Raw genomic sequence first — 14,227 nt, 5'->3', positions numbered from 1 at the left:
GTTGCCTTGCATGACCCACCAGTTGAAGAAAAACTGCAGTAGAGTATAGAGTGGAATCACGTCGTTTCATTCTGAGTGTGATAAAGGACCACATTCTCAGGCACAGCCTCAGATTTTAAATGTAAAAATGTACATACGAATTCTTGTGTCCACAGAATTGCACATTCATCCATTTTGCACATGTGGACTGGACTGCTGGGAGCCTATCACATCTACATCCACTAATTCAGGTGTATGTGATATGGCAGGTACAAAATTGGAGGCTGGTTTAATGCCAGCTGAAAATGTGTTTCTGAAAGAGAAACCTAAAATCAACTTGTTTCTAGAAATCTATCAATACAAGTGCTATTTCTTCATAGCAAGGGTATATCCACAGTTGTTTCTTCTCTCTAATCTATGATGCAATTTATGTGCAATTATATCTGCCCTATTGAATTGTACTGTACCTTAGAAATACTTTAGGATACAAATGAGGTGTTATCCCATATTTATTTTTCATAACCATCAAAATAATGTGCAGCCACATATGCCGTAAACTTTGTTACTAACTTAAAAGTATGTCATTATTATGTAATTTACACGTTAGATGTGCTTGAAATAAGCAACTTAGCACAATATTAGTGTGCTGTAAAATAAGTCATTACTCAAATTAAAGCCAGACATATCATGGCTGGCTTGAGGAAACTATTTTATGTATTGGAAAGGTTGTTCGACCATCTAAAATGCCATCCATGGATACCCAGCAGCCAATACATGAGACAAGGGAGTAGGTGTTCTACGTTGAACTGTACAAGTAATGGAAACTGCTGAGGAATTATCCTCCTATTGCTTTGTCCCCTTTGCTGAAAATTGCTTGGGTGGATGGGGACTCCCAAGGTTTCATTTTCTAGTACAGGATCGGGATCTATTGTTATCAGTTTTGCTTTGGACTCCTTCATTCTGTATAGACTGCCCTGGCTGAAGAGTCCAATCATTCATCTGTTGCCAAATCTCCTTGTTTTTGATGTTTGGCCAGTGTCTCTGTGTCTCTTGCTATACAACCAGCCTCAGTGTGCTGGGCTAGTCCATACCTCCCCACATTTCAAGATGGGTCCTGCCCTGGGGGAGGGGAGGATCTGGCAGAGAGGGCAGTTGCAAAGAGAGCCCACTCCACACTCACCCTGCAGGGTTGGCTCCTGCCCAGCACGGCTGGCTGGGCTTGGCTCCCCGCTCCAGGCGTTGCAGTGCACATGGTCGCAGCCCTGCTGAGGGCTGGCCCAGCCCCCCTGACAGGGAGTGGATGGCGGGCCAGGCCAAATTTGAACAAGTGGCACTGCAACCTCATGCTCCAGGGCCCAGGTCACAATGCTGGGAGCTAAGCTGAATGAGCCCTGTGGGATTTGAGTCACTTCAGCTAGGACGGGGGGTTGGGGCTCAAAGATGGACAGTCCCGCGAAACCCCGGGGCTGCTGGGAGGTAGGCTAATAACCCTGATTGGTTAATTTATACGATGTCAGGCCGGTTTGGTTTCTTTTAGTACTGACCTAGAATACAACATGAACATTTTTTTTACCATTTTAAAGGTTGATTTTGTGGCTAGGAATCTCGCTGTTTTTTTCATATTGATCATTTATTGGCCTTCCTAACTGCATTTCTTGCCATGGCTTGCAGGGTTTAGTGCTTATTATTTCTAAACTAGGTGATTGTTTTGGTAATTCTCATTGCTAAGAGCTTGGCCCATGCTATGGTAATGCATCGTTTAGCCTGCTGTAATGCACGTGTGCTTGTCTTCCACTTTCATCAGTCCAAAGTCTTTCATTCCATGCAGAATATATCAGCTGAATTTACTCTTCTTCTTAATCTTGATACCCTTTAAGTTTAATTACTCAAGATTTCCTTTACAGTGAAAGTTCAGTTGAACATTAATGTCATTCATGTTCAAAACCCATAAGGCTGGATCCTGAGCTGGTACACATTGGCATACTTCCATTGAAACCAACGGTGATGTATCAATTCACACCAGTTTAGGATCTGGCCCATTCAGATATCACGCTCAACTTATTTGCAAGTAGTACTCTAAGTGTGTATCTCCTCCTGAAGTGTCGGTTCTGCAGTAGGTTGTTTCCGTGTATGTTTACTTGCTCTCCCTAAGCTGTGGGATTTTACTACTTGCCCTTTGAGGCTGCCATTGGTAGCGTTGAATGGTATGTCTGGTTTTCTCTAGCTTGAAAGCCGTCATTGACATTACACTATTCTCCAGGAGGCAATTTATCCGATGGACTGTGCTCCATCGGTACTAATTCTATATTAGCATTATTGCTGTACCAAGAGCTTTCTCTCCTAATGCAAATGGACCACAAGCACTCATTGGACTAGACGCTGAGACTGAAACCCACGGGCTGTTATTGATGTGTGGTTTTTTTTTTTTTTTTTTTTGTATTTGTATTTTATTTTTTTCTTTTTGAAACTGAGCTGTCTCAGGGAATAAAATCCTGCAGCATGTATGTGAGCTCACACACTCTCTCTCAAAGGTAGCCGACTTTCCTAACCGCTTTGTCCCTTTCTGAATAATAAACTATGACTATGGGAAAATCAAAATTGAACTTGCAAGTTTTAATTTACTTCCTAATCTCTCCTAGATGAGACACAGACTGTAACAACAGTTTTTTTATTTGTTTTTTTTTTTTAAAGAAAATTACCTAAGGCAGAGACACACCCCAAGAGTCTAATGCCTTTGTAACCAGAATTGGTAGAATGGAAAAGATCCTTCTTAATATAATGATTAGTAAATAATCCTCATGTGAAAAAAGAATACAGGCATAATGTATATGCAGCAGTGAAGTGTCAAATGATTCATTGGAATCAGAATAGTGGTTCTCTAGCTGCATGCGCTGACTCCTGAGGCCTAATGTATGTAGTACATACGTATAGCATGAAAAAGTCCTGCTTCACCATTACAATGGGTCATTTGGATTTTTACATATCAAATGAGGGGTAAATGGGTTTCCTGAATGTCTTTAAATAATGTGAACCTTCTCTCCTTTCATCTGGGCTTTCGTACAAATGTGCACATTCAGGCATGTGCAAATGTGCGTGTTTGTGTCTCATTGGTGGGTGCAAAAGACTCTCTGTGGTTTGGAATATTTTGAGTTCCCAGATGTGAGTGGTGGTGGTTATGCTACAGACTGTGCATTCCTGACAATGGTCAAAAGAAGCTAGATCCAAACAAGAATGGAGAAAGGATCCAGTAGGCTTTTTCATATATTTTCTTCTTGGGAAAGTGTAGGAGAAATGACAGAATAGAAATTCAGTTGTGTAAGTTATAATTCACCCGGGACAGCCTCTAAGGTCCTGGCTGTCATAGTAAAGGTTTGGTGGGGAAGGGGGTAGATACATATGACATAGACATGACAAGAATGCATTAAAGCAGGCCTTAGGAGTAATGTTAATGAAGAAATGACAGATGACACTACTTGCCATTTGCTATAGAAGATGTATTAGAGCTAACTTGTAAGAGTTGTTTCATTTACCAGCATGCTGACGTTCTAAAGTAGGAGTTTACAAAAATCTGACATGAGAGATGTGGTCTCCTACAACTGAATTACTCTTACCACTGATTAACTAGGTCTCTGGGGAAAGGAGCATGCAGTACATTGTAACTAGTTGCAGTCTAAAGAGTTGAGGAGAAGGGGACGGATCTTGTGCCAGTGCTACAATGAGCACCATGGGGCATAAGTATACAGGTCTCAATCCCTCTCTTCTTCAGCCTTGAAGTAGGAACTTCTAATAAAAAAAATAGCCATAAAAATACTTAGCTCTGATACAGGGCTTATAATCAATAGATCTTAAAATGCTTCTCAAAAGTGGCGAAGTATCATTATCCACATTTTACAGGCCCAGAGAAGTTAGGTGCTTTGTCCAAGGTTATATAGAATGTATACAGCAAATAGAACAGAACTTCTGTCTTCTGAGACCTAGTCCTGTACCCTAGCCACTGGACCCACAATGCTAAGTCCACACATCACCTACAAGACGACATAAACAATTGTACTAAGACACATTTAAAAAGATGACCTCCGGTGAAATAACATATAAAAGCAATAAACTACAATGAACTTCTGTTGCCCTATTTGTCTTAGGTTACAAAAACTAGAAGGCTGGAGTTCAAATTACTCCTGGAGTATTTTAGAAATTATAAACACTCTGGGCCAGAGCTATGTAGCTTTCTGCATTTCTAGCAGAGGGAAAGCAAACATGTGGGGGGAGAGGGGGGGAATCTACTTTCATTGCTTCCATTAAGAAGCTGGTGCAAGATCAGTGCTTCTAATCAGGGTAGGTAATATACAGTAAAGAGGAGAGACTGATGGAAGGAAATTTGTTATTGATTTTCTTTTCTTCTGCAAAATGACATGTGGGTTGAATGATTTTTAATGACACATTTATCAATAGGACTCCATTTGTGGCCACCTTGTGAATTTCTCTGTCATCACAGCCCATCTAAATTTCTTCTCACCTAAGCTCAAAGCATCCCTTTTTCACTTAGTTCTTCTTTTGTGACTATGTCACGGAGTCCTTAAAAATGAAACCGTTGGAAAAGCCATGCCAAGCCAACAGTGTTATTAACATCAAGTACTAACACCTTAGAGCCAGCAGAGAACAAGCTACAGTGTATGGTCCTAAAGTAGCTGGGGTCAGGAATGAGCCCCTGGCCTGACTTTTATCCTGCCCCCATATAGGACGTCTGGGCTTTAGAAATCCGGCCCTGAGCACTGTTGTGATTAATATGTTTTTAGGATTTTTTGGCTAGATGAATGTTCTGAAAATGCCTGAACAAACTGGCCTCATTTTAGGAGCCAATTAAAATCATCACATACAGAAGATGACAAGCACACTGGGTTGATTTGGCAGTAATCAGAACAAGCAATTCAAGGGGGCTTTAGCTTCCTTCTTCTGCACAGTACAGCTCTGCACTTAGATATCTGGTATGCAATACAAAAAAGGCACCAACACACACACCTTTAGTTTATAACGTTCTAGGGTGACAGCTCATTTCCCCTGTGACCCCAATGCCAGAGGTCAGCTGGAGATGGAAGTAACTGAGTCCAATCCTCCAAGAAGCTGAGCACTTCACAGGATCTGGCCCTTTAATAGCTAAGGTGCTGTACCCACATGTACTATTGCTTGTTTACCAAGACGGGCATTATATTTGATTTTGGAATGTTTGCTGTTTTGAGACTGAGCTGACATTTTGTCATAGTCACGCTGTCTAAAACAGTCCCCAGATAAAAAGTAAGATGTGCTTGTGCTGAACACCTCTCATTGTAGTAGGGTTTTTTTCCCATTGGCTCCAGAACATTAAGCATCAGTAAGTGAGAAGTTAATGACCTTCAGCAAGATGCATTATTTTGCCCAGCAACTGTGCCATCCTGGATCAGGATAATTAAATGCTACATTGCATGTTAAAAGTGATAATCGGAGTGATTTTAAATCAGAAGTTTCTTTGTCGAAGTGTGGAAAATAAATACAGCACGCCACTTTGCTATATGAAGTGTGTAATTTATCTGTCTTTGATGTAGGCCAGTAAGCACTGTAAGTGATTTATGAGTTATACCCTTCCGTTCTGCTTTCATAAATGGGAAGTGCCTAAAGAGAATACTTGAAAGTGAGAAAAGGGGTTTTACCATGGGAAATTCCTATTAGAGAAAGAAATCTGAACTGATACCCCAGAACTGAAAAACCTTGAGAGAGGACAAGTAGAAACAGAAGCCAGCTCCGGATTTCCCCTCTGGCCCTTATTTCTATAATGTACCACATCAAAACTCAAGATCCAAACTACCCCACATTTGAAGGGGAGAGGCTTTGAAATCCAGCTTCCAATTTTGCAACTCATGCACACTGTTCTTAAACAGAGATGGGCTCATCTGAGATTTAGAGAGAGCAGTTTCCTACTTAGACAAATCTAGCACGGCTGACAACAGCTCTTCCACTATTGATGCCACCGCTCCTGGAAAAGGGCTTCAAAATGTCTAGTGTAGAAGCTGCCCATGAGAATCCCAGTTTGAGTTTGGCCATGGTAAGGTACAGCATACTCCCAAACTAGCTAGCATGGCCATCAGGTGGGGGAGTGTAACTTGCTGGGACAGTTTTGGAATCTAGTCAGACACAACTACTACTCCTGTGAAATGTTCACCATGTACTGTGGACAGTAAAAACAAACCAAAATAACTGCTAGGAGCCGGGGGGGAGGGATAGCTCGGTGTGAGCATTGGCCTGCTAAACCCAGGGTTGTGAGTTCAATCCTTGAGGGGGCCACTTAGGGAACTGGGGTAAAAATCTGTCTGGGGATTGGCCCTGCTTTGAGCAGGGGGTTGGACTAGATGACCTCCTGAGGTCCCTTCCAATCCTGTTATTCTATGATTAAGTGTTTAAGGGTGGAACTGTAACTATAAATCGCCAGTCTCCTGACCTTTTTGGAGCGGATGCTTGTTAAATGGTCAATAGTTTGTGCTGTCTTTTCTATTCTGCAGGGAAGCAATAAGCCGACTGTGCGAAGCTGTATCAGGAACAAATGGAGCTATAAAAAAGCGGAAGGTAAATATTGCATTAGTGGGACATGTTTTCCTTTTTATAGCTGCTTTTTATGGGTTAGATGATTCTCTAGCAGGATTCAGCCCACCATAGAATTCATGCAAGTTCAGTTCAGCTGCATGTTATAAACAGAGTATTTACAATACACTATTTAAAACTACTCATTCTTTGATGAGCAATAATAGTACTGTGTCCTGGAGCCCTAAAAGAACACTTCTGTTCACACCCAGATATCCCAATTCTCAGTGCTTTGCCACAACCAGGTTTTGGTTGAAAAACAAAACAGTTTTTTAATTGGTAAGGAGACTGAGTTAATTGATTTTCCCTGATTATCTTTTTTTAGATTAAAAGTTTAAAAACTATGGAGTGTCGTAGGGAGGGTAACTCTCACTGACCACATTCTTGTTATAACCTGGAAAACAAATACATTGGAGAATTTCCTCATTGACTTGGAAACATTTTGTCCCCAGGAAAAGAAGCAGAATTAAATGGATAAATTACTCGTGAATTATTCACTCAGCTCTATCACTTACGAACATAGCTCTTTGGTGTTTTGTTAAAGTTTTTAGTTTATTGTTATTAACATACAGGAATCTTGCATACAGATATTAAGAAACCTTAATCATAGCCTGTATTTCTTACCTTTAAAAGCCCCCTCTGAGTGTGATCAACATCTTATCAGTTGTGTCTTTATTTTGTACAGATTCTGGGAATGATAATCATAGGTTATAAAATCTACTCAACCCTGGTATAAAATCACTCGACTCTGTCTGTGATGCATGAAGTTTACAGTATGTTTTTTTGTTTTTGTTTGTTTATAGCCTCCAGTTAAATTTCTGTCTTCTGTGCTTGGCAAAAGTAACCTTCAGTTTTCTGGCATGAATATAAAACTGATCATCTCCATGAGCAGCCTTACTTTGATGAATGTTGATACCCAGCAGGTAGGATCTTTATAGGTCAGTTATTTTCTGAGGTTTCCTTCCATCCATGTTAATATGTTTTCTTCCTCTTTTAGATGCAGATAGCTGTGGTTTAAGAATGAACAGGTGCTTGAGAGGGAAAGCAAAACTATTCAGGTTTAGATTATAAGCCTTGTAAAGATTAGCCAGAATTGGCCTCTGAATTTAAAGGGGAAAAAGCGGTGGAGAAATTTGACATTTGTCACATGTACTTTGTGTTTATAATAATGTCTTTCATCTGAAAGCATCCCTAAGCACTTGACAAACAGTGTCTCTGTGGGTGTATGTGTCTACCTCTGCCTGTTCATTTGCATGGTGCCTAATAGGGCTGCAGTGCAGACTGGAGTCTCTTATCACTACCAAAAATAAATATTTAATAACAATAATGGGTCATATGACTAGCCTATGTTAGGGAGGTTTGGCAGTTCCCCTGGAACAAAGCTGCCCTAGAGTTACTGACCTGACTTCCAGGGGATCTCCCATAGCACCCCCTCCTGGAAACCCCAGGGTATAGCCTCAATGATACTGCAGCCATAGGCAGCTAGCAAAACTTAGAGCAGCCCTTAGGCTAGTGCAAAGTTGTCCAAAGCTGGTTTAAGGCTGTGCTAATGTGTGTTTATTGTCAGTTACTTATCACACGCATTTGCTGATTCTGCAGGATATGTGGCGCTATATGCCTATGGGGCTGAGGTCTGACTTGGAGCTGTGATGTGATTCTATTATTGGATCACAGTAGCAACACAGCTCCCTAAGATGACCACCTTAGTTGTGCTTAACCTTTTGTACTGGTTTCAGCTGTTTTAGTATTTTCTGATACAGAGCTAGGTTTTCTTCTTCACTGAACAGGTGGGGTCTGGGAGCTAGGTTCTAACTCCCTGATTCTGTGGGCAAGCCCTGGCTGTCACACATTGTAGAGCAGCTCTAAGTTGTGCCATTGCCAAAGCGTCTTCAGTAGAGTTGACCCGGTGCAAGTGAAAGATAGTCGTGGGCAAAGTGGAGCTCCATCACACAGTTCCCTCACTTTAGATGTCTTCTACCTGGGGAGAGGCAAAGGTGCAGGGCACCAGGAGAGTTCTTTTTACCCCAGAGGAATTGCACCATTCAGGAGTGCAAAGGGACCAAATCCCAGCTAAAGAATCTGGCCCCAGATGTACTAATGCTTTCTCAGTTAATTTGAATTATGGGAATTCAGGGCACTGTCTCGCTGTTCTTTTTAGCCCCTATTTACTGGATGTTGGTAAATTGAAAATCCAATGTATTCAGTTCTTTCATTTCCACCACATTTCACTGTTTGCCTGCTTGCTTAATCAATTGCAGTTGGTTCTAATAAAGAACTGTGTGTTCATTGCGATGAGGTAATGCATGAACCTAAGAAAAATTGATGCCTGATCCAGCTAGAGAGATTTATGACAAATAAAAGAACTGTACTAGTGCAGAGAGTGAATATCGTCAGACCACAAACACCAGAGAGTCCTGTTCAGGAAAATATTCTTCCATCAGCTGACTTCTTGTGTGCCTTTATGGATAACTGTCAGTGACATTTAACTGAACTCATTTGGCTTTTAACTTTAATCACGGATTTGTAAAGCCACCTCTCTCTCTCCTCACGTAGCCCCAAGTTCCCAATATTTAGTTTATTAATCATACAAAAAATCAACAGCTGAATTCGTTTTGAAAAATCCCTAACGGCAGCTGGGGATTAAGAAGTCAAAGATCGTGCTGTACTGTATGTGAATCTGATGTTTCTGGGTGTATTCCCATCTTTAAGTTCCCTCATAGGAAAATTGTATGATGCGCATATTATTGGATCAGGTTTTCATGAGGTAGTCCCTGTATTACTTTCTCTGCAGGGTTATCTGGTATTTTCTATATGTACAGCACATGGACACTCCTAACTGACTGCTTGTATTTCTCAGATTATTGCCAACCACCACATGCAGTCCATCTCATTTGCCTCTGGAGGTGATCCAGTAAGTATAGATGTGTAAGATATATTTCTGTAAGCATAAGGATTAATTACAAGACTAAAAGTACCTGCAATTACTCTACTTCATCCCTTCCTATCTCCAGTTAAATTGCACTTACACAGTACTTAACATTTCTGAGTCATTACACGTAGGACAAGGAAAGTGGTTAGAGCAGAGGACTGAGATTTTGGACTCTTAGGTGCTATTCCTGGCTCTGCCATAGACTTGCTGCATATATAGGACACTTAATATGTCTTTATCTTTTTTTCTCTGTCTTCAAAATGAGCTCAACCTGCCCTTGGGTTCTGTGAAGCCAGCAGCCTTGGTTCCCCCTGCCCTGATTTGGGGGAACCTAGAAATGGGAACGCATGAACATAGAAATTGCCAAATTGGATCAGATCTGTGGTCCATCCAGTCCAGTCTCCTGTCATCAGCTGTGGCCAGCACCAAAGGCTTCAGAGGAAGGTGCAAAATACCCTGCAGTAGGCAGCAATGGGACAATCTGTGCAGCCTGGGAGAGGGAGGTCTTCTCCAAATCCCTAATAGTTACAGTTTGGCTTAGGTCCTTAAGCAAAAGACGATTTATATCCTTTCCTAAACTTCTTTTAAAATATTTATTATAACTAGATATTCTTGTTATCCATATACATGTCTCTTTTAATCATTATATTCTTTGCTTCAGCAGCATCTTGTGGCAATGAGTTCCACAGTGTAACTGAATTGTGTGGACAAATATTTCCTTTGATCAGTTTTGAATTTGCTGCCTTTCAGTTGCATTGACTGTCCCTTGTCTCTTGCATTATGAGACAGAGAAAGTAGAAGTTCCTGAACTGACTTCTCAGTACTGTTTAATTGTAAACCAGAATCTCATCTTTCATTCAAAAATGTCCATTCTCTCCCTTTTGGCTTTGAAAATGTAAACTGATCAGGCACTATAAAGCAGATGGAAGGCTGCCCTAAGTGGGCAGCTGGGCATTCCCCTTGTGTAGAGAATCCCTGGGTAGTATAAAGCCAACAGAGCTAGCACTCTGTGACCTGCTTCTAGCCCCCTTGGTGTAAAGGGATTTCTGGGGTTGGAGCGGTGTGGCCAGGGAAGGCTGTGCTCTGGCAATCCTGGACGAGTAGAGTAGACCTAGGGGTGCTACTACTACAGTGGTAACTGAACCTTGAGGCTACTCCATGTCTGGAAGCCAAACTGGCCTGGAGCTGCCACCAGGTGCCTTTAAAGCCATCCTTGCCCCTCGCCTTTGGTGTGGCAATGAGCACAGTTTTTCTAGAGCAGATCTGACCCTTGAAATTCTGCTTGTACCACCTATCTGATAAGGTAATAGTGGAGGTATGAGAATAGGAATATTACCTTGCCTGTATTTATTTAAAAAAAAAAAGTGTGTGGGGGGGAAGGTGGTGGTGGTGGGGAGTTCTTTGGTCCAAGACTCTTTGTTCTGAAGTTCTTCGAATCATTAGAGATGGGGCTGATCCAAAGACCTAAATCCTAACTTCTGACTTTGGGGAAGTTCAGATCCAGATCCAAATGTTGCAGCTTAAGTCCCTCTTTGCTTTTAATTAAAACACATTGAATTTAGGTTCACAGCTCACTAAAGTTCACTCTGAATCATATCATCAGCAGTTACTTTACTTTGCTGTAACATGCAAATTCTTTGCCTGCCAGAAAAGGTCACACACCGTGTATGCTGGATGGTAGTTTTCTGTACTGCTGAATGCTGCCTGAATTCAAATGGAAGAGTCCATGGTATAATATGATGACTGATTTATGGCTTTTTGTTCATTTGACTGGGGAGGGTGTTGGGTGGATTTGTGGGAGGGCACTATTATTTAACTAACTTACATGGAAGTGTAACCAGTTTTCTTAATAGTTTAACTTTGAAAAACTGGCTTTAGCCCATCTTTAGATAATCTAGATAGGGTGTACTTTCTAGTAAGTTTTAGATTTCTAAATACAGTTTCTCTTTATTTTGCATAACTTTTTCCATTTTGAAAATATTGGGATACATTTTCAGTGCTCTGCTCAGCAAATTAGATGCAGAATTCCCATGGCCTTCTTACTTATTTGTTCAGCCTGAAGCCATATTGTGCTGTGAAGTCATCAGATCTCACAGGATAAGCAGGAGTGGGTGTTGTCAGTATTTGGAGGGAAGAGCTCTAATGAACACCTACAGAAGGTACTGTAGAAGGTGGTGCTGGTGATTCAGTAGGTCACACTCTTCCCTCTTAGGCCTGGTCTGCACTTAAAAGTTAGGACAACATAACTACAGTGCTCAATGAGCGCCATAACTATGCCAATCCAACCCCTGGTGTAGATGGAGCTAGGTTGATGGAAGAATTCTTCCGTTGACCTAGCTGCTGTTGCTCGTGGAGGTGAAGTTCCTAAACCAGTGGAAAACCCTCTTCCATGGCTGTAGGAAGTGTCTACACTAGGTGCTACAGAAACATAGCTATGGCACTGTAGCTCTGCCACTGTAATGTAGACGTGGCCTCGGTCAGAGCTGAAGGAATGCCCCAGCATGGATGAGAGGCACTGGGCTCCATGAGCCAGAGCCATTTGCATGATATGTCAAATGGAGGTCCAGCCCACTTGAGGTCACTAGTGGCACTTTACATAAGAATAAGGATGTGAATCCTGGTGGCCAGATGCCATTTTGGGTAATTACAACCACATTTTTTCTTACAATTTCAACTGGATATGGTATTCCTCACTTCCTGTCCCAGAGCCCAATCCTATAAGGTGCTTAGCACTATGTAGGAAGGTGTTCAGCAGCTTGCAGGATTAGGCATCTAAACTCTGTAATGTTGTTATGCACTGTGAAATAGCAGCTGTGTTCTACTCCAGAGGTGGCTGCATTTCGGTGCTGAATGAAGTAATTCATGAATGTGCGTAACCTTTGTAAAGATACAACAAAAACGTCTGGTATTTTTCTAGTTAATTGCTAACTGGTTGCATGTCTAATTTGTATTGAAAATGTACCCCAGGCTATGTCTGAGCTTTTAAAAATCTGAGAAAGAAATTAAAGAAATTGAGGAAACTGAGTTCACAAAATTTATTTAATAAGAAAATGTTGGCTTCATTTGCATCCACAACAGTTAATTTGCTTTTTAAAATAAACATCGACAAGTTATGCTGGCCCCAAGATCTACTTCTTTCATAATTGATTGAGCAATATTAAATGATTATTCTTGTGGCATTACAAACAAGGGCTTTTATTTCCTGCCAGTTGATTGCATCTTTTGTAGAGAGCCATGCCTTGAACTGCAAAGTGCACTCTCCCTACTCTTGCCTTAAGGATCCAAGATAACAAAATGCATCTTTAATTATTAAAATAATGCTATTCATTACATCACCATTTTACTGCAACACTGAATTAGCAACTGGCTCTTTTGCTTTTGTACATTCTCTACATGTTTTATTTTTGCTATGTCAGTCACCATTTGCTGGTTTTGTACTAAAAAATAATGTTTCAATATTAGTCATGACCAGAGTCTGGAACAACCAGACTGAATACTTAGGCCTGTCTTCTCATCTCAATGACACTAGTGTTAATCCAGACTAACTCCACTTGACTTCAGTGGAGTTACCTGGAACTTACGCAGTGGTGTAACAGAGATCAGACTTCAGCCCATTGAATTTCATATTTTAGTTCTTCTTTGAGATGTTCTTTTTAAAAAAATCTGCATAATGGGCAAAATTCTAATCTGCCCTCTGCAGTACTTGGCTGGCTAGTTTGTGTTCTGCTCTTGAACTTCCATAGGTAGGTGAGCTAACTGACTTCCATTGAAGCAGAGAGCACTCCGCTCTCCTGGATTAGGTCTAATACACTTTAGAACCCGGCATAACAATTGAAGAGGACAATTTTGTCCATTGACTGATCATCATTTGAATGACTGCTTCTTCTGTAACAGAATCAAGAATGCAGAATATCATTTATCTAATATACAAAGAATGTAAAACAAAGAAATTCCTGCATTTTTGGCCAGGGGAGGGGAATTAGCACTTCAGTATACAAAACAAATGACTGTTCCTTTCAATGCACTAGGCTGACTACTGTTTGCTTTTCCTAAACATCTAACGAAGTATCATTTCTGAAGCTGAAGGGAGAGCCTGAATTTATCCTCCTGTGCTCATTTACACTAGTTATTTTGTTGACAATGGTGCTTTAATGACTCACTTGAAAGACATTTGTTTGTTTTTGTTGTTTTTAGGATACAACAGACTATGTTGCATATGTAGCTAAAGATCCTGTTAATCAGCGAGGTATGAAAATATTTTCAGATTAAAGTATTTTGTCCTATCTCTACTGAGCAATTACATGAGCTTTAATGTGCCTGTGATACAGAACAGCTTGATATTCTGTCCATTTCAGGGTTGTAGTATAATTTCACTAGTTGGTCAATGGGGTGACAGTGTTGTCTGGACTGCAGCACTAAACACCTTGCTACTCATGCCCCACAATGAGAATCTTCAGACGTGACTTAACTCCTGTTAACTATCAAACTCCACCAATGAGAAGACACTTGCATTCTGCCGCTCTCCCAGCTTCCCAAGCAGGACTGGCAGCTCTGCACACAACCTCTGTGCTGGCTGAGAGGAAGGGAACTTATGCCTGCACTGTTGCAAACTGAGCTGCTCCAGTTGAAGTTTCAAGGAGAGGAAAAAGTTTTTTGGTGATTTTTGTCTCGTAATTTATGATGTTCCCAAAATCCCTTAATGGAATTACAGCC

At 41.0% G+C, this 14,227-nt stretch overlaps 1 protein-coding gene across 2 annotated transcripts in view; it reads left to right on the top strand.

Annotated features, from left to right (window-relative positions):
• Positions 1-14,227, top strand: part of SHC4 (SHC adaptor protein 4) — a 51,789-nt gene that overhangs the window by 23,664 nt on the left and 13,898 nt on the right. For both annotated transcript variants that reach the window (XM_024200567.1, XM_024200573.1), the window contains 4 exons: positions 6,507-6,570; positions 7,389-7,508; positions 9,443-9,496; positions 13,709-13,760. In XM_024200567.1, the coding sequence (XP_024056335.1) occupies positions 6,507-6,570; positions 7,389-7,508; positions 9,443-9,496; positions 13,709-13,760 (290 nt within the window). The remainder of the gene's footprint in view (positions 1-6,506; positions 6,571-7,388; positions 7,509-9,442; positions 9,497-13,708; positions 13,761-14,227) is intronic.

Source organism: Terrapene carolina, unplaced genomic scaffold (assembly GCF_002925995.2).
Source record: "Terrapene carolina triunguis isolate 2854851 unplaced genomic scaffold, T_m_triunguis-2.0 Scaffold67, whole genome shotgun sequence".
NCBI classification, from domain to species: domain Eukaryota; kingdom Metazoa; phylum Chordata; order Testudines; family Emydidae; genus Terrapene; species Terrapene triunguis.
This window is presented reverse-complemented; position numbering and strand designations above follow the sequence as displayed.